The 27,573-nt window shown below is 35.9% G+C and overlaps 1 protein-coding gene across 2 annotated transcripts in view; it reads left to right on the top strand.

Moving 5' to 3' along the window:
• LOC150096621 (transcription initiation factor TFIID subunit 4B-like) overlaps positions 1–27,573 on the top strand; it is a 383,016-nt gene that overhangs the window by 141,629 nt on the left and 213,814 nt on the right. For both annotated transcript variants that reach the window (XM_090407990.1, XM_090407989.1), the window contains one exon: positions 17,839–17,961. In XM_090407990.1, the coding sequence (XP_090264116.1) occupies positions 17,839–17,961 (123 nt within the window). The remainder of the gene's footprint in view (positions 1–17,838; positions 17,962–27,573) is intronic.

Raw genomic sequence — 27,573 nt, 5'->3', positions numbered from 1 at the left:
GTCAGTGATGAAACCTTAATTACCACTAGGCTGCAATTTTTTTTATTAAGTTCATGATATGGAGCTAAACAAATATCCAGTTATCTTGTGAATTTTCTGGAGCACTCCATTGAGGGATAATTATCCGTAAAATAACTTCCTAACTTTCTTGCTAAGTCCAATCCTTCTGCTGATTTCTTTAACGGATTCATCACAATCAGAATCTTCGGCAGAAATTTCCTCATTTCGACATCATCTGTTAATTCTACCAGTTCCTCCTCATTTAAATCTATTTCCCCATGAATTAATTTACTAATTTCATTTTCAATGGTTGATAATATCTCAAAAAGCCCTCGAAGTGGCCATTACTATAAAAATAATTTTTTTTACACAAAGAAAAGCATTACATGTTGTATGTAACTCATCACAAAATAAAGTGCACAGCTTAAGATTAACACACTTATGATTTTTAATGCGCTTTCCTGGCAGAAAACTAAGTCATTTTCAATTGTCTTTGTTTACTGTAAACATTTGATGTACATGTGTGCTAAATGGTATTTCCCCCTAACATAAATTCGCTATTTATAACTACATGCGCAATACATGCAGGCGCAAATTTAATGAAGATAGAATTTGATTTTTAAGTTGCGCAGTGAAAAATATATGAAAAGATAAAGGGTTTCTACAATTTGTAGATCGTGTTATAACGAAACTGCTTTAAGTACCGCGTTATACTAGGGTTACCTCTGTGTGTATTCTGAAAGATATTAATTTGACATACCTGGATAGTATGAGTATTTGAAGGTAGGGATTAAATAGAATGTAGTCAAGAACGTGATTGAACCAAAATAGTATCAGATGTGAAAAAAAAAAAAAAAAGTAGAAAGTGAACCAATAAATAAATGAGAATACAAATATATAGGTGTATCTGTTATCAACCAGTTTAGTTATGATAAGCTAGCGAGACCAAGGATAAAAGTAAGCATCAAAAGGGAATGATTGAAATTGTTAATGGAAAAAACCCACACTAGGTGGTGAACATATAATAAACCATAAAGAAAAATTTAAGGAAATTTTTTTTTATAGTTGAAGTTGAATGGAAACAGTATGAATGAATCAGACTTATTCTGATAGAATGGAGGATTCTTATCCTCAACCTGTAAAGCTACCTCTATGAACAATAACACGCTCAACAAGACTTATCTTATTTCGTGTGTGTTTTCTCCATGCGAATTTGTGCACATCTTTATGTTGGAACATGTTATTAGTAATACCCATTCCATGTCATAAATAGAAATCCAGCAGTTACTTACTTACCATTATTACTCGCTTTGCTACTTTCTGCCAAATTTTTCTAAAACATTTCTGTATGCCTGGTATTAATTTCCTCCTGTTCTGTTATTTAGATCTATAACAAAATCTGTTTTCTTTTTATGTCTATGCTCTCTAATGATGGAAAGAATCCTCAATTTCTTTCCTATTAGAAACTCTTATGGGACTATAGGCACAAATCCGCGTTTACAATTTTCCATTTTAAAATTTGCCTACATCGCTGCTTTAAATGATTCACTGAAGTAGTTTGTTTTTGTGTTTATTGATGAATACAATAGCCGTTCTTTCCTCTCTGATCATTATTGCCAGAATATATACCATCTTATATCATTTAGCATAACCTCACCTGTTTTTCGCTTTTTCAGCTGGTTTCACTTCTTTTCCACGGATTCCTCTTAAGTTGATGTAGCTTCAAAATAATATAAGTTACTAAAAGTTTAAGAAAATCGTTACCAGCAAAATAGAACTTCTAGAGAAAAACTTACTTTACAGATACTTGAGCTAATCAAAAAAAAAAAAAAGAATTAAGGAAAATGAGATATAGAAGTAACAAAAATTTTATCCAAGTTTAAGTAAACAAAGTTTGCACCTGATTTTCAGAACTGGAGCAACTCATATAGAGGCTAATGACTTCACATCACTTGCCTTAGTATCCCCTAATGCAAAGCACATATCCTTATGGGTATGTATAATGCTATGCATTATGGGATGGGTCACTAGCCAGACCAGTTTCAACATTTACTGAGATCTCTTCAGTGGGAGCATGACACAGAGGTGATACTAAGTCCTTATAGTCCTTATAAGGACTGGCTTAAAGGGGCGAAGCAATATTGCTTTTCATATTCCCCATTGTCTGTAGAGGACAGTGTAAGGATAAGGTGTTATTGAGCTATAAAGCTCTGATCATGGCAGGAGGGTAACAGCAATAGCCGAGCCTCAGTTAGAACTTCATTGGCTACAGCATTGCCATCCATTACCCTCCAAGGGTACCAATTTTAGTCGCCTCGTATGACATGCATTAGCTACATTGGTGCTATTCTTATCCTGGCAACCACATGGGGAGGTGATACTAAGGTTGAAGTAATGCAGAAGTCATATTTTCATATACAAGTTGCCAAAAGGTGTCACATTTTATTATTAAATTACTCTGGATTATAGAAAGTTGTTGGAAGTTTTTTCAGTTAGTTATACTATAATTAAAGATACCAAGAAATTATATACTTGGTTTAATCCTTTACCAACTGTAAGCAAACAAAGTTTGCACCTGAAGTATTTTCAGGACTGGGGCAACTCGTATATATAGAAGCTAATGGCTTCACATCACACGAGTTGTCAAAAAGTGTCACACCTTTTGGCAACTCATATATGAAAATATGACTTCTGCATTACTTCAACCTTAGTATCATCTCTGGGTCATGCTCCCACTGAAGAGATCTCAGTAAACGTCAAAACTGGTCTGGGTAGTGACCCTTCCCGTAATGCCTAGCATTATACATACCCATAAGGATATGTGCTTTGCCTTATGGGATACTAAAGCAAGTGATGTAAAGTCAGTTTCTATATACGAGTTACCACAGTCCTGAAAATACTTCAGGTTCAGACTTTGTTTGCTTACACTTGGATATAGGATTAAACTAAATATATAATTTCTTGGTATCTTTAACTTATAGTATAACCAAGTGAAGAAACTTCCAACATCCAATAACAAAAATGATATAGAATTTGTGGAAATGTGAAAGACAGAAAAGAATAAAAAAAATTACACCAGAAAATATAATGTAAGAACAATTCAGAACATAATAGAAAATTATCAAGCAAGGATTACATGGAAGGAAAAAATGGATTCCAGGAATGAAAAATGAGCAAGAAATACAATTCAATAGAGAAGAAATAATGAAAATATGTAGTTTTATAGGGAGCTATGCACAATCAAGGAAACAGATTAATCTTCTACTATATTTAGATGAGGCTGATACAGAACCACTTATCGTGATGGAAGAATTATGGAAATCCTCAAGTCAGGAAAGAATACTAAAAGTCCTGGAGATGAACTACTAGCAGATCATATAAAATCAGGATAATCATGTTCAAATTGTGGAGGACTATGTTTATCTTGGTCATCTAGTTAGTTTTAAGGAAAAGCAAGATAAGTAGAAGAATCACACAAGGAAAAAAAGCATTTTGGTTGTATATATTAAGTTCATCATCATCATCAAATTCTTGCCATGTACCCTCAAGGAGTGTACAGGATATGATAGTACTACATGAAAAAAATTACATCATTACTAACTTCCTATCTACAATTTTCCTCCAAATCAGTCTGTTACTTGTCAAGACTTCAACATTATCAGATCTTATATTTCTATCGTCTAAGGCACTTTGTACCGTATCAATCCACCTATATCTTGGTCTTCCTCTGGGTCGTTTTGCTGCCAACCTGGCAGAGAACACTTGTTTTGCTAATCTTTCTTCACCCACTCTGTTTAAGTGACCACACCACCTACCACCTGAGATTAGCTCTGCTAATGCATTCCTGGATGCTGACAATGTCAAGTTCTTTCCTAATATCCTTGTTTTTAATAAGATATTGCCATTGATGCCATCTGTTCACACCTATAATCTTTCTCAGGACTCTCATATCTGCAGTCTCTAGTCTTTGGTCAAGTGTTTTACTTCTGACCCAGCTCTCAGATCCATAAGTTAAAACTGGTTTGAACACTGTCTTGTATACAGCTAATTTAGTGTTCCGACTAATTTCTCTCTTATTCCATAAGTTGGAAGTTTTTAAGAACGTCTCTTGGGAAACTATGGAATTAGCATCAATGGAAAAAATCTCAATCACCTATGTTTTACAGATAGCATTTAGCATGAAGGAAATCCTAAATGACCTTGATGGAGAAAGCAGGAAATTAGGTTTACAGATTAAACTTAAAACCTTCTATAAACTAATCTGTAAACCTTTGTAAATTGTTTAGTCACTCTTAACATTAAAATTGAGTTATATTCTTTTGGTTTATTAGTCAACCATAAATATTAAAAGATCTACACAATTGTCAATCACTTTCTTCTTCAGGACAAGAAAGTCGGTACAATACTGTTTACTAGTAAAAAAGAAGAATGGAGTAGCATAGTCAAATCAAGTAAAATTAAAACTGACGTGTAACATCACATGCATGGAGCGTGGAGTCTCAGTCGTTGTTTGTTGAACGTGTTGTGTAGTTTTTCGCAAAATAAAATTCTGGTAAGCTAAGTGAATTTATTAGGCTTATCCAGATGTCTTTCAGTATCATACCTTGATTTCTGTTTAGATCATCTCCCGTCTGGAGTACAACTGCCGTTTCTTTGAAGTTTCTACATCTAAAATCCTCTTCTATATAAGGCATGGAGCTGTTATCCCAATCGATGGGATGGTGAAACATCGAAAAATGATGACTAATCCTGAAGCGTCTGTTCTGTTGTTGTTAACATTTCCTATATGTTATTTTTTTCGAATTTCTAGGCTTCTTGAAGTTTGGCCTATATAATTTAACCCACAGGAACAATGGATGCATTACTGTCCTTAGGAGATCTTAAGATGTGTCGTATAGTTTTGACAGGTTTAAAAGCAACTCTGACGTTTAAAGACCTCATCAGTTTGGCTATTTTTGTTGAAACTGATCTGGCATAAGGGATGGCGATAGATGATGCATATTGTGTGACAGAAGGTAGTTGTTGTGGATTGTTCCTATGAAGAATCTTTTGGATTATATTTTGTGGATAACGGTTGTTTACCAATGTTTGAGAAATGATGGTGTCTTCATCAAGGGGATCCTTTTCTTTTGAGATAATATTGGTTGCTCTATTTTTAAGCTTATGTATAATGCTGAGTTTTTGTGCATAATGGTGAGCTGATTTGAAATGTAGATAACGTCCAGTGTCTGTAGGTTTATGATATATTGTAAGCTGGGTCCATTCTCTTGTTTCTTTATTAGTGTAGAAAAGGTAATTGATTGTTCTTTTCCAACTCTAACGTGAACTTTATTTTCTGGTGGAAGGAATTTATTTTTGTAAGGAACTCAAATAAGGTGTTTTCTGTGTCTTTCCAAATAATGAATATATCATCTTCACATCTCCACCAAATCAACGGCTTAGGATTTACTTTGGCCAGGATATCAGCTTCTAGTTTTTCCATGAACAAATCAGCACAGGGAGGTGACAAGGGACTGCCCATGGCTAAACCATCAAGTTGTTCATAAATAGTATTATTTACTTTAAAATAATTTGATTTGAGGAAATGGCGAAAGAGCTGAACACTGTCATGTGGATAGAGATTTTCTATGATCTTGATAACTAGTTGACAATTGTGTAGTCCTTTTAATATTTGTGGTCGATTAATAAACCAAAAGAATATAACTCGATTTTAATCTGTAAACCTGTTTTCCTTCTTTCTCCATCAAGGTCATTTAGCATTTCCTTCACGCTAAATGCTATCTGCATGTAGGTGATTGAGATTTTTTCCATTGATACTAATTCCATAGTTTCCCATGAGACATTCTTCAAGACTTCTAACGTAATATATATACAATCTTTACACAAATAAAATGCTTTGTTTCCTTGTGTGATTCTTCTTCTTATCTTGTTTTTCCTTAAAAGTAACTAGATGACCATGATAAACATAGTCTTTCACAATTTCAGTACAGTTATCTGTTAATTTTAGTTGGATATGATGTGAATTTGTCATCAGTTTGACTGTAAACTTTAGTTTATAGAAAGTTTAAAGTTTACAGAAACTAAAGTCAAACTGATGACAAATTCACTTCATATCCAAATAAAATTAACAGATAACTGTATTGAAATTGTGGAGGACTATGTTTATCATGGTCATCTAGTTACTTTTAAGGAAAAACAAGATAAATAAGCAGAAGAATCGCACAAGGAAACAAAGCACTTTGGTTGTATAAAGATTATCTGTTAGAAGATTTATCATGTCTAATAAGAAAGCTTTTCAATATATGCATCATTCCAGTATTTACCTATGGAACTGAGACATTGGCTTCAACTAAAAAACAGGAAGGTAGGTTGTATGTGTGGTCCAGAGAGCCTTGGTGAAGAATACTCCACATTACAAAAAAGGATAAATGAGAAATGCTAGAATTAAGAGATGACCGGAGTAGATATTGTGAAGCATTGTAAAACATAAGTTGAGATGGGCTGGCCATATTTAGTCGACTGCCAGATGAAAGATGGATAAAATTAAGCACTGAATGAATACCAAGAGAAGTATAGGTCACCAAACAACAAGATGGAGGGATGTTCTACAAAGATTTGGCTTGAGATGGTGGACTAGAAAGTAAAGGGGAAAGGCCTATGTCCAGCAGTGGATGGAAAGAGGCTGAAGAAGAAGAAATATATCCTGAATAACAGAAATAAAACATTCATTGAACCAATAACAAAGATAATGGGGGGGAGGTAATAATTTAAATGGTTAATAATTAAAAATTAAAGAACAAAAAAAACGTAATCTGTAAAAAAGGGAAAAAAACGTAAAAACTTTGGTTGTTGAGTACAAATTCTGTCCTTTAATGATTACCTCTCTAATATCTAGATATGACCGAGTTTATCTTTGGATGATGTTACTGTTGTAGGCATTACAGCTGATATGGTATCACCCTTTGATTCTTTCAGAGACAACCAAGGAAAATCACCTTTCACTATGTTAACCTGGTGTTAGTAAGGTGGTCTGGTGGACCCCAGCACACTTTACACTTCTGCATGCTAAACTTGCTTGCGTGCAACAGCCTGTCTATAGTGTTGAGTAGCAGGTTATGGGAGGGGGAAGCTATACTGAAGCATGACTCACTGCCATGCATTGTTAAAAAGTTATAGTCAATTTAAAATCTTTTGGGATCTGTGACACCCCACCTTACTAATGGTGGGGTTAAGAACAGTTTGGTGCACATCTCCTCTAGTCTTTTTTTTCTGAAAGACATCAGGAAAATTCTTTTGGTGTCAATAAGTCTTCTGTCCTTATGCTCTCTCTTTCAGCTGTGCTCAAAATTCATGCTTGAGAACTAATATACTGTTCTATATTGTCCTTTGAAATCTCTTACTCATCTGACATCCACTCTTCATTATGGAAGCAAACATAATTATCTCATCACAAAACAGGGGACTCTTATTATTCAAGACGTTCAGGGAGTCAAGGACCCATCAAGGGAGGCCATACATCACATATACCAGCTGTCATATCTTCTGTTAATTAATTTTGCTCATTCACACTAGATGTACTCACCACTTCAACAGGTAAACTCTTCCACTCGTTCACTGCTCTGTGAGAGGAAAATCTAGCACTTAACCCCTTTCTTAACTGCACACAAACATAACTTCCATGGATATCGCTCGTATTCTCTTCCACATAATGAAAATTTTCATCAAATGATATCGTATAACACCCATTTGAAAGTTCATAGACCTTTATCATATCACCTCCTCTCTCTTTCTAATGTTTAAAATTAGTGCCCTGTTGCCTTTACATCAGTTTTTCTGATGTAAAGGCAACAGTCAAAAATGATGGCCATCGTCAGTAGTCAACATTTCACCACTTGGAGGTCCTTCAGTTAGTGACCACCTCGTGTGGATTCTGCTAGTGTTACCCCCTTTAAACAAATCATAGAAGGATATTAAGAAACATATATTATTCTCTCTAGACACTGCTAGGATATCTGCCATCTAATGTCTGCCTTTTACCTTCTGTGTTTAGTTTGTTGGTTTCCTTACCAGATGTTCACTGTGCCATGATGAATAGGTGGCATTCTTTCTTCAGAATTTCCCACCCTTGCCAGATCACTCTAGGGCTCTGTACTTTTGCCCATGCTGTTCTCTTATTAATTATTTGTAGATCTGGCTGATGCAGAGCTGCATAGTTCATTTGGTGTCGATAATATCCTTTGGTTGGAAACACTTGGGTAAAATTCCATCTAGGACATTGATTTTTCTTCAGGACTTTTCCTGAAAGTGAGTTAGCCTGTCTCAAGTGGAGGTAGTAGGATTTCATCTCACAATCAAGAAAACCTACAATTTACATGTAACAATGTTTTATAGGCCTATGACCAATGACTATAATTCTCGTAGAAAGGCTTATACATTGGTTGCACATGATTACTAAATAACTTAAGGAATTCACAACGTATACTGGAATATAAATTAAATTTATTTAATTTATATTATTATAATTATTATATTAATTTATAACCCTTGCCGTCTTCATGGGAACATAAGATTAAGACACGTGCACGCAGGCACTAAAAACAGCAAATGAGGTCGAAGCAAGGAAACAACTGTTTTTCCTAAAGTCCTGATGGTGTCCCCTAGCGGGCTATATTAGGTATTCTTGGCCATAGGGCTGAAGTTCTCAAGATGTACGTCTCCCAAATTTGGGGCAGTCTCATGCATCCAAATTTGTTGGGGTTTGGCATGTTTCTTAGGGCTGAGGCTGATTCTATGAATAGTCTTTCAAATTTATACTTGCTGTGGTGTATTATTGTGGCTTTCTTCCACCATATTCTGTGGTGTGTATCCAGAGCATGGTCTGCAAGCCAAGAGTGGCTGTACTGGTAAAACCTGCCTGTTTGACCAAAGTAGGATAGCTTACAGCTGCAAGGGACCTGGTATACACCAGGTAGGTCTAGGGGAAGTGGTTGGTCTTTAGTGGAGCAGATAAGGGATGCCAATTTTCTATATGGTCTGTAACAAGAGGTCAGGTCATGTTTATTCAGGATTTTGGTAATTTTTTCCGAGGTGCCATGGATGAATGGTGATGGATTTAGAGTAATCTTTTTTGTGAAGGGGGGGGGGAGGGGGCTGTGGTTTACTGGTTTTAGTATATTTTGGGGGTTGTAGCCATTGGCTGAGAAAGTGTTAAGCATGTGATTTAGTTCAGTGGTTAGGGCATTGTCATTTGAACAGATTAGTTTAGCCCTGTTGCATAGCGTCTTAATAATTCCATATTGTTGTGGCGGGGGGGTTGTTGGTGAATGTACCTGCCTACATGGGTGGGTTTTCTATAAACTGAGAAAACCAAGGTTCTATCAGGCTGGCAGGTGACTAGTGTGTCTAGGAAAGGGAGGCTGTTGTTTTCCTCTTTTTCGAGGGTGAACTTGATTCTGGGGTGTTCGTTGTTTAAGTGTGTTAAGAAGGAGAGGAGTGTATCAAGGCCATGTGGCCAAATAGCGAGCACATCATCATAGCGAAGCCATATGGTAGGTTTTTGTGGGGCAGAGTTTAAGGCTTTCTCTTCAAAAGTCTCCATACCACAGCCCCCTCCCCTTCACAAAAAAGATTACTCTTAATCCATCGCCATTCTCTACATCCCTGGTACCTCGGAAAAAATTACCAAAATCCTGAATAAACATGACCTGACCTCTTGTTACAGACCATATAGAAAATTGGCATCCCTTATCCGCTCCACTAAAGACGAACCACTTCCCCTAGACCTACCTGGTGTATATCAGGTCCCTTGCAGCTGTAAGCTGTCCTACTTTGGCCAAACTGGCAGGACAGTGAATATTAGAATTTTGGAACACAAGGATTACATCCGGTTTTACCAGTACAGCCACTCTGGGCTTGCAGACCATGCTCTGGATACATGCCACAGAATATGGTGGAAGAAAGCTATAGTAATACACCGCAGCAAGTATGAATTTGAAAGACTATTCATAGAATCGGCCTCAGCCCTAAGAAACATGCCAAACCTCAACAAATTTGGATGCATGAGACTGCCCCAAATTTGGGAGACGTACGTCTTGAGAACTTCAGCCCAATGCCAAGAATACCTAATATAGCCTGCTAGGGGACACCATCAGGACTTTAGGAAAAACAGTAATTTTCTCGCTTCGACCTCATTTGCTGTTTTTAGTGCCTGCATGCACGAAAAGGAAATTAAGATTAACCTTGTAGTATGTAGTAATGTTTTTGCGATGGAACAAACCTTAATAAAAAATACTTGAAGCTATGCAGAAGAGGATATTTCACTTAAATAGATGACTCCTTCCTTTCACAAATTCACTCTAATCACTTTTTCATAGGTGCTGTTCTGTCATGCTTATTCTTTCACCATTATCAAATTGTAATCAACCTTTCTAAAAAAATACTCTATGCTATCCAGAAGAGGACATTTCACTTAACAGATGACTTTTCCCACTCTCACAAACATGTTTTAGAGTTCATAGTTTCTCCTAAATCATTTACCCTGCATATCACTTGATACAATATATTATTGTTTCGAGTTTGAACTATGTAATTTCTTTTTGACAAAAAAAAAAAAAAAAAAAACTTGAGCATACCTCTAAGCTTTCGTAAATGCATTCGTATAAATGGTTATAATAACTAAGATACAAAAATTCATTTTTTCCTATAAGGAATAATATTGAGATCCATTTTTGAAATACAGAAATCTCCTGGTAGATAATAGGAATGAGTAAATATGTGTTTTTGCAAGGATGTTATTGAAACATCCTTGCAGACTCACTTCAGCAACAACTACAGCACTTTGTACTTCTGTTCTTTTATTATACCTTATGATCTGATATATGAAGTTTAAAAAAAAAAAATCCACTTTAATCATTCAATTTCTCTCTCAACTCATGTCAAATCCTTTCTTGTAGACTATGCTTTATATATTATGGAGGCCTTCCATCAAACAAAAATTAATGATTCTCTTGTTAAGATAGTAGAATTATGTGGTGTATATTTTATATTATTCCTTTCCAATTTCTGTTCAGGCATTCATATCTAACAGATTAGCTCTTGAAATATTAAGTATTATCTACTGAATATATTAATGATTCAAAAGCATCAGTGCTTTGAAATCTTCTACTGGCTGGTCCATTCAGTTTATCTCCAAACACTGAATTCAGGTTTACTTTATATGCTTCTAAACAAGATAAATTATTTCAGAACTTTGAATTAGCAGGTAAGACATAAGTTGTCTTCTGAGAAATTGTAATTTTCCTCATTAAATTAATGAAGATATTAGGAAGGAATGTGACATTAGAATTCAATAATCTCAAACAGAATTTCTCTGAAGTGGTATGGTCACATAAACAAAAATGGATGAGGAAGGATTACCAAAAGCAGTGTTTAATGTTAAATGATAGGAAGAATAGACTGAAAAAGACCAAGATATGGTACAATTAGAAACATGACAAATTGATCAATTTGCATGTGGAAAGATTTTTGAATGGAGGCTGGTAATAATATACGAGGGACCTCCAGAAAGTAAGTTCCGATGGGCTGTCAGAGAAACAAAAATATACTTACAAAAAAACTTTATTGGAAATTAAAGTAGACATCTTTCACTACTTTTCTACATAATTTCCGCCATTGTTCAGGCACTTATCATAACGGGGAACCAAGAGTTGCATACCTTCATCATAGAAGAAGACTTGCACCATGTATTGACTTCTTCTTTGACCTCGTCATCGTCTTGAAACTGCTGGCCACGAAGGAAAGATTTCAGATGTTTGAACAGGTGAAAGTCGCTTGGTGCAAAATCAGGACTATATGGGGGATGATGGAATTGTTCCCAGCCGAAGGTGGCGAGAAGTTGTGTTATGCTGGCCATTGAATCACTCATTTTGTGTTCTCCATAAACCTCAATAATTTCATCTGCTTTAACGTTCCTCGCATTCAAGAAACAGGTAACTTACCTAATTTCACATGCAGCGGGCGATTCGATTTTCTTAGACATTATAAACACACACCAAGAAGTGTATACGCTGCAAGAATGTCTGAAAATAGCACCAGTGCCTTGCTAACGAATCAACAAACTCAGCATGCATGCGCACCATTGCGATTGCAGCACTGCAGTGAAAATATTTAAAAATGGAACTTACTTTCTGGATGTCCTTTGTACATCGGGTTATCTAATACTATTATATGCTATACATCCATTCCTTGAGGGTAAAATATCTGGAAATGTTTTTTAATATTCACTATGTATGAATAGGTAATATAAAAAAAGAAAAAAGCTTTGTTTTACATTTCCAGCACAGTTCTATACTTGACTTGATCTTCTTGTTCATTAATGGATTAGTTTTGACAGCATGTGAAAATATTAACACACAATATATCCAGTGTGGTACTAGAGAAATGTTAGCTTTATTAAAGTTAGATTTTATGGAATTTGTGTTTAAAAATTAAAATTTGTTATTAAAAATGTTAACATGGCATTACTACCGTTAGATACTTGAAACAAAAATGTCCCCATCACTACTTATTTAGCCTCTCATGCCATTAGCTAAAAATAGAAATCCTTAGCTAATGTCCACCATCTCATGTCAAACATCTGTAAATCATCCATTCATCAGCAAACTTACCTTCACTTGGTTAGCTACTGCTTAATTTTGACGATCTTTCATCTGCTAACATGGCCAGTCTGTCTTTGTTCACATGCTTTATGGTACTTCACAATATCTTAAGTGTCCAAGATAAATATAGTGATCTATAATTGTATTCGGATTATCTGATAGTTTTAGTTCAATTTAATCTGAATTTCTCATCATTTTTAATCTTTTTTTTTTGTCAACATCATTTAGCATTTCCTAACTTCATGTTTTACTAATAGAACAATATCATCTCTACAAAATGTGAATGTCTTTTGCACTACTGAATTGTAAATCATTTTTATATAAGCCTATTCAGAAATTACTAAAAGTATTTTGAATGCAAACTATAATTGTTTTAGAATGCTTGGCCAGACTCTTAAATAGATATGCATCTCATGCTATTTAAAACAGAGTTTGATAGATTTTTATTTAAATATGTTTTTACATACATAAAACAATAAATTTTCCTCTTTTTTAAATTGATATCATATTAGGCCAGTGACCTCTTTGATAAAAATAATTAACCACTGTGTAAGTACGTCAATAATTACATTGATGTGAAGTGTCCATTGAAGTTAATATAACCTTCAGATATCATAGAAATAATATGGACAAGAAGCAGATATTTTTGAAATATTTTATCCATATGGCCATAGGAGTGGTTAAGACGATAATTGTTTTCATTTGCTCCAAGAATAGCTCTGAAACTTCTGTATAATACATACTCTATTCTCTTCATTTGAAACAATTCAAACATCCTTATAAATGCTCATGTAGAAATTGCTTTTAATTTTGCAGGAAATGAAAATGTATAATGGAATATTAATTATAAAAAATTATGATTAATACCTTCCTATATTTCGGCAGTGTTACGTTGCCATCATCAGGGATCACAGAAAACGATATGTGCACGCAAGCGCTAACGGTAAGCAAATGAGGTTGAATAAAGGCAACAGAAGTCTGACCTAGAGTCCTAAACAGTGCCGCCTAGTGGGCTAAATTTGGGTGGTCTTAGCTTTTAGGCTGACAATCTTAAAATGTATGATTCCCAAATATCATGCACCCATTTTGTTGAGGTTTGAAAAGTTTTTCAAAGCTGAGGCAGACTCAGAGGAATAGTCTTTAATATTTGTATTTGCTGTGGTGAAATGGAGCCTTCTTCCAGCATATCCTATGGTGGGTGTCCAAAGCATGGTCAACAAGTCCTGAGTGGCTGTATTGGTGGAACTAGATGTAGTCCTTGTGTTAGGATATCCTGATATTGGCTGTAGTAGGACAATTTGCATCTGCAGGAGACACCCATTAACTTTTGCTCATACTGACAGCTATTTAAATCATTCTGCAAGCCCTTCACATTGCATTGATTAACTATTACTCTACCTAATTTTGCATCATCAACAAACAACTGTATATTTCCTTTCTGGTTATTTCCTATATCGTTTATGTACAAAATAAACAGCAATGATCCCAGCACTGAATCTTGCTGTTTTCACCTTGGTTTTGCCCCTCCATATTCCATTTTTTGATATCTGTCCAGCAGCTACCCTCTTATCCACTTAACCAGTGTCATATCAATCTCCATTGGTTCTAATTTGCATAACAGATTTTCATGTGGTATTCTGTCAAATGCCTTTGTAAAATCTGGTAAAATCATCATGTAGCCATTTCCTTTATTCAACTCAGCTGTTACTCTATTATAAAAATTTAGTAAATTACTAAGATTACAGAAAATTAAAATTACAGAAAGATTACCAAAGCAAGCCTTAGATTACAAACCATTAGGGAAAAGAAAGCCAGGATGCCCTCTTAAGAGAAGAAACGATGACCTCTAAGGCTGGAACAGGCCACCCTAGGCCTAAATCCTTGACAAGCATGATGATGAAATTACTAAGGCATCACCGGTTCTTCAGAAATCCATGTTGATCCTCATACAGTATAATATTTTTATCTACCCATTCTTGAATTTTCTTTTTTGCCGATTTTTCTAGTATTTACCACCATGCCTGAGATACTAATTGATCTATAATTTGTTACTGTACTCATGGAACCTCCTTTTTCCAAATGAATTATTCTGCTCCCTTTCCCTTCAAACTCTACCAACTTAAAGAACCTATTCAAAGGTATTGCCAGATACCCTTGCACATTCTTGCAGAACGCTAGCTGATATTCCATTCAATCACACAGCTGTGTTTATGTTGAAATTCTGCAATATCTTAAGAACTGCCAATTCATCCACCTCTTTTCTCCATTAGTGTCTGTCACCTAGGTTAAAGCAGTAATCTCTCTAGGATGATATATCCTTGCAAAGTGCTCACTCAGTAACTCAAGTATTTTATCCGCTTCCGTCTCCTCGTTACCATCATCACTCATTAAGTTAATCTTCCATAGTCATTCATCCTCTTACTTGCCACATAACAAAAGAACTCTTTGGGATTTCATTTGGACTGCTTGGCTAGCTCCTAACTCCTAATTCCATCTAACTCCTACCCAATTAACCCTCTTTACCCTAGGTATGCAATTTAATACTGTTTCCTCTAGATGACCCTTAACTATATTGCATGCACTGCTAACATCCTTATCCTGCAGTTGTTTTATACCGTGGTACAGATTTAAGCTTCTTCCTAATCATGTCATAATCACCTGCTTTGTAGTTCCACAAATACCCCTTCTTGATAGAATATTTCTCATGTTTTACAATCTTCCAAGTCAAGACTACATGGGCACTTTCACCAAGGAGCAATTTCACCAGGTTCAATACTCTTCTGCCCCTTATCCTTTCCATCACATGCTGTCTTAAGTAATTATCTCTCAGCACATGTATAAATTCTATTTCCTTCCTACCATGTGATTTTTCTTTCTTTCAGTCTATATTTCTATAATTGAAGTCACCATAATAATCATTCAACCTGTACTTGTACTAATTTAGCGGTCCTTGTCTTCCAGATAATCTGTGGAACTCCCTGGCCTATAGCAACAATCAACTGTATATTTGGTCTTGCTGGCCTTAATCTCACACCAGATTGCTTCAAATGAATAGCCACCCTTCCGCTTGTCTCCTGTTCGTTTTAGTTGCAATTCATCTGCTATCAGCAGTACCCCCCCACACACACACACTCACCCCCTCCTATCCTAACTTCCCAGAAAATACTAAACCCTTTAAAAAAACCCTCTTTTTGCTTGAGAAACTTAGATTCTTCACTTGGTCATTCTCACACTCACTCATTTCATGGGTGCCTTCACACAAACTCACTAATTGCTTCCACTCTAATTGGTTAAGTTTCCCTGAATTTGCCAGAATGCTCGGTGAACAGAGCTCTTTTTCAGACACCTAACATGAAAACCATTTAGATGCAGTCCGTCAGCATTATACAAATCCTTTTGGTCAAACAGACCACAGATCCACAAATTTGCATTATTCCTTTTGCACAATCTACATATAGACTCATTGGCTTTCATTGCCCTCCTCCTCAGTCCATCTCTATCATAGCGTGGTAGGAGATTTACAATCACCTTCTGACTCTTCAGTTTTGCCTCTTCTAACAGCTCCTTTACATCTTCCCTCATAGAATAGTTCTCACTTTTCAAATCATTTGTACCAACCAAGACAATTATTTTCTTTGGCTTACCTTTTTGCATCCGGATGGCATGACTAATGTTTTGAATTTTTGCACTTGGGAAACATGATTTTGTCATTCTTTCGTTAAGTACTCCACTGATCATTGAGTCTCCATACACAATTTTCTCCTTAATTTGTTTTTCTTGTTTGTGTGGTTGGTCTTTATTATTTCTTCGGATCACCTGCTTCTTTCTTTTTTCAGTCCTGCTTAATAACTCTTGCCACTTCTGCAATTTTTCAAAATAGTGCTTTGTTCAATGAAGGCATTTAAATAGTTGAGATATTGGGAGGAAATGTGGCTTGGACGACGTCTAAGGTATCTTTGAGTGGAACATTGATGAATTAGGAGGAGAAATCAAAACTGACCATTATGTCAGCATGTTGGAGTGTGAGGTTTTCTATACTGAAGTTAAAGTGGGCTGAGTTTTTTTGTGTGTGAAGTTGTGTTGCCAGGTATTTTGTGAGCACTTTGGCTAATTTGTATGTGAGTGAATCAGTGCCATCCACAATGGAATGTAATGGCATATTTTGTGTATGGATTTTTGGTAGTCCATATATCCAGGGACAGGGTTGGAGTTCTAAGGTTTTAACCTTTTTGTAACTTCCACATGCCACAGGGTAATCTTTTTTAAGGAGCCTATAGAGTGTTCTGATTTATGTGCTGGGGGATGATAGTCTAAACGGAGGTAGGTAGAATGATATAGAAGTAAAGAGGCAAGTTTACCTGAGTAATCTGATTGGTTTAAAACCACAGTGACATTTCCCTTATCTGCTTGTAATTATTATTCTGTTGCTTCTTTTTGGTGGTTTAGCTTGGTTGAGAACACTGCATCAAATATAAGTATGAAAGACTATTCTTCAAGTCTGTCTCAGCTCTGAAAAACTTTTCAAACCTCAACAAATTTGAGTGCATGAGATTTGGGAAGCATACATTTTAAGATTGTCAGCCTAACGGCTAAGACCACCCAAATTTAGCCCTAGTGGGCTAAATTTGGGGACGATAGTCTGCTAGGGGGCACTGTTTCAGACTCTAGGTCCGACTTCTGTTGCCTTTATTCAGCCTCATTTGCTCAGTGTTAGTACTTACATGCACATATCATTGTTTTTTATGATATCTGATGACGGCAATGCAACATTGCCGAAATATAGGAAGGTATTAATTAAATATTTTTATAATTAATATTCTAGTATATGTTATCATTTCCTGAAAAATTAAAAGCTACATGTAACCAATGTATAAGCTTATCTGCAAGAATCATGTAGAAGTGATTTGAACTTATGCCCTTCAAATCAGATGATTGTTCTGTTAAAACCTTTTATTTACCCTGATAGCTCAAATACAAAACGATCAGTTAGGAAAAAAGTGCTTCTTGGTGTTGCTTGAACAATGCTGGTCTTAAGTGTAAGAGAATTATGTAAAATATAAAAAACCAAAGGACAATTTTTTAATTTTTTTTTTCTCTATTGTTGAGTCAGTAATATTAGGTAATAACTTATAAAATTGAGTTGTATATAATGCATTTTTAAACAATGTGTTTTCTTGCATAGAAAAATCTTCCATACTTAAGGCATTCCTTAATAACTAAAGAATTAGCAATAGAAGGAGTAAGAGCTCCACCTCCTGGTGCTTTTTCATTGCCTCCAACATCTACTCTGCAAATCCAGGGACAGGTAACTGTTTGCATTTTATAGTCAATTAAATGTTCTAATATAAGTGTCAAATATATTTTCAGAAAATTTTCTATTAAGATTTTTTTACTTTTCAATAGGATCAGAGAGTGGAACAGATGAGACTGAAGTAATTGGTAATGGAAATAGTAATAGTGTGATAGATGTAGAGAGAATGAGAATGCAAGAGGAACAGGGAAATGGGGGTGGGGGAGCAACAAGAAGATATGGAGAGAGAGAGAGAGAGAGAGTGTTCGAAGTAGTAGTAAATGCAGTTGAAGGAAGATGATATCCTGATGGGAATTGAAATGGAAAGGTACAATGTTTTTGAAGAGGATAGAAAGGACAAGCAGGGAGGAGGGGGTGCTGCTGATAAAAGCAGGGAAATTGTCCACATAAGGCAGATATGAAAGAGGGAAATAGTAGCAATGGTTTTGAGGCAGCGAGGTGGAGGTTGACAGGAAGTGATATTTAGTTGGATGTTCCTAAAGGCCAGGGAATGTGGAGGATGGTGATGAAATGCATAAGCAACTTGGATTAGTGAACAAAGGAAGGAAGATTATTATGGGTGATTTTAATTATGGCAGTATAGATTGGAATAAAGAGTTAGCATTTGGGAATAAGGAAAATTCATTTTCCTTATTTTTGAGACAACTAACTGTCTTAGGCGTATGTAAAGGATGACGCATGACATCGAGAGTTTTAAATCTGATTGTTTCATCAGAGGATGTGATTGTGAATAGGATTTTGCACTTTCTCCAATTGGTGAGAGTGATCATGAAGTGATCACCTAAGTTGTGGCTAGCCACACGAAGACTTTTATGAGGAAAGAATATATGTAGAATATATAGGGCTGGTGATTATGAGAGACTTAAGCAAGAGCTTGGAGCTGGTCTTTCTGATCATGCCCTGAACACTTTACATAGAATTGAATAGAAAAGCACCTGTTGTTTACACCACACCAAAACATGGTATGAACGTAAATTTGAGGAATTTAAGGTGGTTGATTCTTATCAACCACCACAATCTGAACAATAATGATGGTCTAAAAATCCCAAGCATATGGAAGACACATATTCTACCCACGGAACCTTTCTCCCTAAGAGTTAACTATAAATAGGACTGTAGATAATCCAGAATCTTAAATCTTATATAACAATTGTAATGTTAAAAATAGGACCTCATTGTTAATTACTGTAAGAAAACTATCTATAAGAGAAAATGTTTCTCATGTTATCTTAAATAGAATTTAGCTTTGATTTAGTTTCTAAATAATTAATTTGTAATTTTATCTGTATTTTTTTTTTTTTTTCACTAGAGGTCATGCCAGTAGAATAACTGGTGATCAAATCATTGTTTCTTTAGCTTACTGTGTGAAATGTAACTCAGCATGTCCTTGTATATACTCCAGATGATGACCTTAATGTGAAGGTCAAAACGTCTGTAAATTAAAATAGTTATTTATAACACGGTTGTAAAAGTCCATAATTTCTAAAATGATTGAAAACATTTGCTTCATCCTGAATGGTTTACCTATAGAAGTAAAACATTTCGGTTATTTATTCACAATTTTGAGTGATGTCAGAAGCCACTGTTGCCAGTAAAATTCAGGAGTATGAAACATGCTAGCACACACAACCGAATGTTTCTATGCTGTCAAAGCAGTGGGTTTTGACCAAATTGATAGAAACTTTCAAAGTATTTCATGCTTAATTTTTTTTCATATTTTATATTAATTAATTTACCTGAGCACATTATTTTTATTTATTTATTTATTTATTTATTATTATTATTATTATTATTATACGGGCATCTCCATTTAGTCGAAGACTCATTGTTGGAGACCCAATCTATCCACACAATTCTATCATACCTTCTTGAATCCATTATCAGACAAAGCACTCACAACTAACTGTGTCAACCCATTCCACTCATTTGCCACTCTCCAAGCAAAAAAATCTAGTCCTCATACTCCTACTGACCACACCTTTATTCTTCTTCTAGGAATGACCTCTTGTTCTGGTCCCTCTAGCCAAGTGCTAAAATATTTCTCCTGCATCTATCCTATAAAATTCTTTAAGCAAGTTATATACTTCTATCATATCCCCTCTTTTTCTCCTATCAACCAACTTCTGCAGTCGACACACCTTCATTCTATCCTCATAGGGAACATTCCACACGCCAGTCACCATCTTGGTCACTCGCCTCTGAATCCTCTTCACAGCTTCCTCATCCCCAAGAAATTGTGCTGAAGTCTAGTCCCAGTAATCCAGATGTGGGCATATCAAGGCATTATAAAGAGGAATAACAACTTCCTTATCTCTGCTTGTTAATGTATTCTTCAATAGCCAAGTAATTTAATGGGCTACCTTAGCAAACTTAGCAATATGACCTCTAAACTTTTACTCTCTACACCCCCCCCCCCCTGCCTAAATCTCTAGCTTCATCTATTGCCTGGAGTACAGTGTCATCAATGTGATACACGGCTTGTAATCTATTTATCCCAAAATGCATAACTTGACATTTCTCGACATTAAACTGACACCCATCAACTTTTGCTCATACTGACATCCTATTTAAATTGTCCCGCAAGCTATTCACATTGCCTTGATTAACTATTACTCTACCTACTACCTAATTTTGCATCATCATCAGCAAACAACTGTATATTTATTTTCAGGTTATTTCCTATATCATTTATGTACAAATTAAACAGCAGTGGTTCCAGCGCTGAACCTTGCAGTTTTCACCTCGATTTTGCCCCTCCATATACCACTTTTTGATATCTGTCCAGCAGCCACCCTCTTATCCACTTAACCAGTGACATAATCAATCTCCATTGGTTCTAATTTGCATAACAGATTTTCATGTGGTATTCTGTCAAATGCCTTTGCAAAATCTGGTAAAAATCATCATGTAGCCATTTTCTTTATTCAACTCAGCTGTTACTCTATTAAAAAAATTTAGTAAATTACTAAGATTAGAAAGATTACCAAAACAAGCCTTAAATTACAAACCATTAGGAAAAAGAAAGCCAGGACACCCTCGTAAGAGAGTCAACGATGACCTCTAAGACTGGAACAGACTACCCTAGGCCTAAATCCTTGGCAAGCATGATGATGATGATTAAATTACTAAGGTGTGACCGGTCCTTCACAAATCCATGTTGATCCTCATACAGTATAATATTTTTATCTACCCATTCTTGAATTCTCTTTTTTACCAATTTTTCTAGTACTCTTACCACCATGCCTGAGATACTGATTGGTCTATAATTTACTACTGTAGTCTTAGAATCTCCTTTATGCAAAGGAATAATTTTGTCCTCTTTCCACTCCCTTGGACTCTATCAGAGCTAAGAATTAAATTAAACAGCTGTAGTCAAAGGCATTGCCAGGTACCTTACACATTCTTGCAAAACCGCTGATATCCCATCTAATCCCACAGCTGTATTTACATTGAGATTCTGCAATAACCTAAGAACCTCCAATTCATCCACCTCTGTTCCTACATTAGTGTCTGTCACAGTAACATCATTAGGAAGATATATGCTTGCAAAGTAATCATTCAGTAACTCAACTATTTTATCCACTTCTGTCTCCTCGTGATGATCATCACTCATTAGAGTTAATCTTCCATAGTCATTCTTACTCCTACTTGCCAAATAACAAAAGAACTCTTGGATTTCCTTTGGCCTTCTCAGCAAAATTCTTCTCATAATCTGATTTTGCCTTCTTTACCATCTTTCTCTTTATATACCCTCCACAGCATTTTCTTCTTCTGCTGCTTGTGCTTAATGATATTACTCATCCATCTAACTCCTACCCTATTAACCCTCCTTACCCTAGTTATACAATTTAATACTGCTTCCTCTAGATGTCCCTTAACTATATCCCATGCACTACTAACATCCTTATCCTACAGTGTTTTATGCCATGGTTCAGATTTAAGCTTCTTCCTAAGCATGTCATAATCACCTGCCCCACAAATATCCCCTCTTGATAGAATATTCCTCATGTTTTACAATTTCCCAAGTCAAGACCACGTGGTCACTTTCATCAATTGGAGGCAATGTTGTCACCTTGGTTATGGATAGCTCTTCTGATCCTATGACCAGGTGCAATATTCTTCCACCCCTAGTCCCCTCCATCACACCCTGCCTTAAGTAATTATCTCTCAGCAGGTGTATAAATTCTATTTCCTTTCTGCCATGTAATCTTTCTTCCTTCCTATATCTGCATAGTTGAAGTCCCCCATAATAATCATTCGTACTGTACTCATTGTACTAATTTGGTGATGCATGTCTTCCAGATCATCTGTGGAACTCCCTGGCCTATAGCAACAACCAACTGTATATTTTGGCTTATTGTCTTTAATCTTACACCAGATTGCTTCAAATGAAAAGCCATCCTCCTGACTGTCTCTTATTCTTTTTGGTTGCAATTCAACTGCTGTCATCAGCAGTACTCCTCCCCCATTCTGTCTTCCCTGAAAATACTGAACCCTTCGCATTCAACCCCTGTAACTATATCATCTGGTGTTAGCCAAGTCTCACTAATGCTTGCAACTTTTGGCAAGGTTGCACTAATCAATGCCAAAACTCCTCCCTCTTGTTCTTCTGGCATTAGTATATAGAAATGACAACAACCCTGTATTCCCCCACCCACCTTTACTTTCTGAATTGACTAACATATTTTTATTTTAATTTATATATTTTTTTGAAGCCGAAACAGTTAACCTCGTTGTCAAGTTTTTTGTTACAACTTATTTACTGGCCTTGTTGGTGAAGCTCCCCAACCAAGAAGCTGTGGGTGTTTTGGAATGTGTTTAGATTAATTTGGTGGGGTGAGACTGCAGTTTTGCAGTAAAAGTCTGAAGTGGTTTGAATCTTAAAATCCAGTATACATTCCATATGATGACGAAAAATTACATTCATATCCTAGTCATATAACACGTTAAGTTCCAGACACCTTGTATGGTGAGTTTCATCATGTAGAAAGTCACTGCTTATTTAATTTAATTTACTTTAATGTTTTTTTTTTTTTTTAATGTTTTAACTTAATGTTTTTAAGCGGTTATATATGTGTGTAAGTAACATAAATGAAGCATTTATTTATGCAAGTTACACAAACGAAAAATTTAGAATCATTTTTGCAAAGAAAAATTATTCTGAATATTTATTATATTTATGGCTATTTTGCCTGCTTCTGTATAGGAGTGACCCTGTTTAAATGTCATTGGCTTTTTTACTCACGGATTCTTAGGGCATTGTAGATGTATATTTACCAATAAATATGTAGCATAAAGGAAGAGAAATTTACACATACCTTTTTCTGGGTGTTGTGGCTTTTCTTCTTTCTGCGATGTCCAAACTACTGTGTGTGTGGGGGGGGGGGGGGGGGGGGGGGGGGGGACAATGTGGGAGAATTAAATAGAAATGGAAAAAACCTGGGTTTTTTGAATAATATATATATATACATATATATATTATATTATTAGGGATGGGCAGAGCATTTTTTATATTTATATAGGGTGGGAAAGGGGAAGTGGGTTGACGGGGTGCGGTCTGTTTCGACTCTGCTTGGTCGTCGTCTGAACACATGGAGGAAGTGGATGTTATGTCAGGTCTGGTAGGTGCTTTTGCTTTTTAAGTGTTTGTGTTACCGCCTATTGGTCGGGGTTGTGATCTCAATTTTATGTTGTGAAGCTTCCAAACCTCAGAGATTATGTAGGGCCTGTGGATTGATAGAGTTCGCGTCACATTTTATGGCTATTGTTTCCGATATTCTAAGCATTGTTTCATTGTCTTGTCTGTCTACTATAATGGCCTTGTCGATCTGCGGGGTATGTTTTTGTTCAAGGGCGTGAACAGCTATTTCCGTTTTTCCTTTGTTTTGTATTCGATATTTCTTTTTGATGTTGCGTTTTTTAGTGTTTAAATGTTCTGGAATAGGGATGTTACAATCGCAGAAGTGTTCTTGTAGTCTTGTCCATAAAGATCTGATGGTGGAACCCATGTAGGTGATATCACAGTCTTTTTTGGCAGGGAAATTTATAGACTACGTTGTGGTGTTCAAATATTTCATTTTGTGTGAGAGGTTTAGTGGGTTTTAGGAGATTTGCCAATTTTTGGTTTATGGTGAATACCAGTTTGTAGTCAGTATGTTTGAAGATGTATTTATAGGCTTTGTATGTGTTTTGGGTGTATGGTAGTTTGATAATTTTTTGTGTTGGGAAGTTTGTTTTGGTACTTGGGTTGTTTTGGCGGTTTTTGGCTGTCCTGTTTGCGTAATTTATTAGTTGTGTAGGATAGTTGCGATTTTTGAAGATCTGTGTTAGTTTCTTTATTTCTGTGTTTAGAGTACTCTTATATTTATGGCTATTTTGCCTGCTTCTGTTTAGGAGTGCCCCTGTTTAAATGTCATTGGAATTTTTACTCACGGATTCTTAGGGCATTTTGGTGTATATTTACCAATAAATATATGTAGCATAAAGGAAGAGAAATTTACACATACCTTTTTCTGGGTGTTGTGGCTTTTCTTCTTTCTGCGATGTCCAAACTACTGTGTGTGTGTGTGGGGGGGGGGGGGGGTAGGCAATGTGGGAGAATTAAATAGAAATGGAAAAAACCAGGTTTTTAGCCGTAAATATAATAGTTTAAGAGGAGTAACATGGGAGTTTTCCCAGAAATAATATCCATAATTATTCTGAATAGCTTGGCTTAAGGGAAAATGTCAACCAGTTTGTTTAGTCATCAACATCAATCTGCACCATTAAAAGTTGTTCCATTTTGGCAATAAGATTGTCACATTTATGGATAAGTGTAGTATTAATTAGTATAGCACTTTCCATTTCGCTTAGAACTTGATCTTTGTTTTTAACAGCTCTAACAACAGTAGTGCAAGAGAAGTCCTCTCTCTGTGTTTGATATGCTTTTGTCAGTAAAGGTAATCATTTTAACCTTAGTATGTAATCACACATAAAAAACTCAGCCCATTTCAAAGCCAGCATAGAAAACCTTACACTCCAACATGCTGACATAATGGTCAGCTTTGATGTGTCCTCTTTATTTACAAATGTCCCACTCAAGGAAACTTTAGAGCTAATATAAGCTAAATTTTCTCCCGATATCTCAGCCTTATTTCAGTTCACAATGAACTCAGGCTATTTCGTTTGGCAGGGAAAATTCTACAAACAAATAGAGGGGACAGCCATGGGTTCACCACTCTCCCCACCCTTGGCCAATTTCTTTATGGAGACCTTTGAAGAAAAAGCCTTAGCCTCTGCCCTACAAAAACCAACCATATGGCTTCTCTACGTTGATGATGTGTTCGCTATTTGGCCACATGGCTCTGAAACACTTCTCTCCTTCTTAACACACTTAAACAACCAACACCCCAGAATCAAATTCACTCTGGAAAAAGAGGAAAACAACAGCCCCCCTTTCCTAGACACACTAGTCACCCGCCAGCCTAATGGATCCTTGGTTTTCTCAGTTTACAGAAAACCACCCATACAAGCAGATACATTCACCAACAATCCCCCTCCCACTCACAACAATATGGAGTAGTGAAAACACTATACAACAGGGCTAAACTAATCTGTTCAAACGACTTGGCCCTAAACACTTTCTCAGCCAATGGCTACCCCCCCCCCCCCAAAAAAAAAAATCCAAAAAATATTAAACCTACAAACCACAGATCCCCCCCACACACACACACACAACAAGGATTACTCTAAATCCATCACCATTCCCTACATCCGAGGCACCTCGGAAAAGATTACCAAAATCTTAAAAAAACATGACCTGACCTCCTCTTACAAACCTTACAGAAAATTGGCATCCCTTATCCGCTCCACTAAAGACCAACCACTTCCCCTAGACCTACCTGGTGTTTACCAGGTCCCTTGCAGTTGTAAACTGTCTTACTTTGGCCAAACAGGCAGGACAGCAAATATCAGAATATCGGAACACAAGGACTACATCCGTTTTCACAAATACAGTCATTCTGGGCTTGCGGACCATGCTCTGGATAGACGCCACAGAATACGATGGAAGAAAGTTACAGTGATACATCGTAGCAAATACAAATTTGAAAGACTCTTTATGGAATCAGCCTCAGCCCTAAGAAATTCTCCAAACCTCAACAAATTTGGCTGTATGCGACTGCCCCAAATTTGGGAGGCCTACATCTGCAGACCTTCAGCCCAACGGCCAAGAACACCTACTTAGCCCGCTAGAGGGCACCATCAGGACTGTTAGGAGAACAATAGCTTCATCTCTTCATTCCCAGTTTCTGTGTTGTAGTGCCTACGTGCACGTAACTTTTTTGTAAGTTCCTTTAGAAAATGGCAACGTGACGTTGCCGAAATATCGGAAAATATTTATTAAAGTTTAATTTAATTTATATCCTTAACTACGTTATTCTATTCCTTAAGTGTTTTAATAATTTAATAATATGTAATGTAATAGGTTTACGCATCTTCCTTTTCAATGGAGCAGTAGCATCCTTACTTTGAATTTTATCTATCATCAGCAGTAAAATAATCTAATAGCTATAAACAGTTCATAATTCATAGTGAAATACCAGAACACAGATGTAATGAGCAGCAATGTTGTAAACAAACTAAGTTCATGAATGCTGCACATCAGTTGATTCTTGGCAGCGTCATGTTGCTAAAAGTGTTGTATTAGTGGATTGGTGTTCGTAAGGTGAGATATTACTCTATTTTACTGAATTTATCTCTAATAATTTTGCATATATTATGATACACTTCATCAGAAGAGTGGGGGGAAAAAAACTTTATAAGTGCTGATAATCATTCTTTGCTATCAGAAAAAATTCAAAATTAAAATGATATGAAAACTAAACAAATTATTTATTAATATTTTTACTTTATAGTGATGTTTTTAAGAACAATAAATTAAATAGATGATACACAGTTTAAACATATATTTTATATACGTATATATAACTTTTATAAAAAATTCTCATCCAGCATAATGTCAACTTTTTTCCTTATTATAATGCTTCCTAAGCAGCCAAAAATCGGCATATGCTGGATGAAAGCATTTCAACAGTTATAGTGTGGAATTACTATGCTGGTAATGTTGAATTTTTTGTTTACAGGAAACATCCTTTATAGGCAGACATATCCACACAGCTTCACACCATCCTTCACAAAATATAGGTATTATCAAAAACCTTCTGCACTGACAATGCATAATTTGTTCTTCTGAGGTCTTCTATTAGAAGAATTTTTTTAAAAAATCCTACTTTATTACTTAATTGATTAAAGAGAAATTAATGATAATCATCATCCCTCTCCCAAATTGCAATCTAACGTTAAAAGAATCCATATACCCTACCAGCAAAAGAACTTCTGAATGAATAGCAAGGACTCTCCACAACTATAATCTTATACACCTTCAAACCAGCACTGAAGTCATCATCTTTCTTGCCACCTATCAATGATGTATTATCACCTCTATCGTTGCCACGTATTTATTAAATACCTTCTTGTCATATTTGCTACCTTGGACAGACTGGCCATTCTGTTACAATTAGAATCCAAGAACATCAAGATTATCTCTACGATTTCTGGAATCAGAAA

This window comes from Typopeltis vanoorti, chromosome 18 (assembly GCF_054136105.1).
Source record: "Typopeltis vanoorti isolate ZY-2024b chromosome 18, IOZ_Tvanoo_1.0, whole genome shotgun sequence".
In the NCBI taxonomy this organism is placed as follows: domain Eukaryota; kingdom Metazoa; phylum Arthropoda; class Arachnida; order Uropygi; family Thelyphonidae; genus Typopeltis; species Typopeltis vanoorti.
Note: the sequence above shows the minus strand (reverse complement) of the source record. Positions and strands in the feature narration are given on the sequence as shown.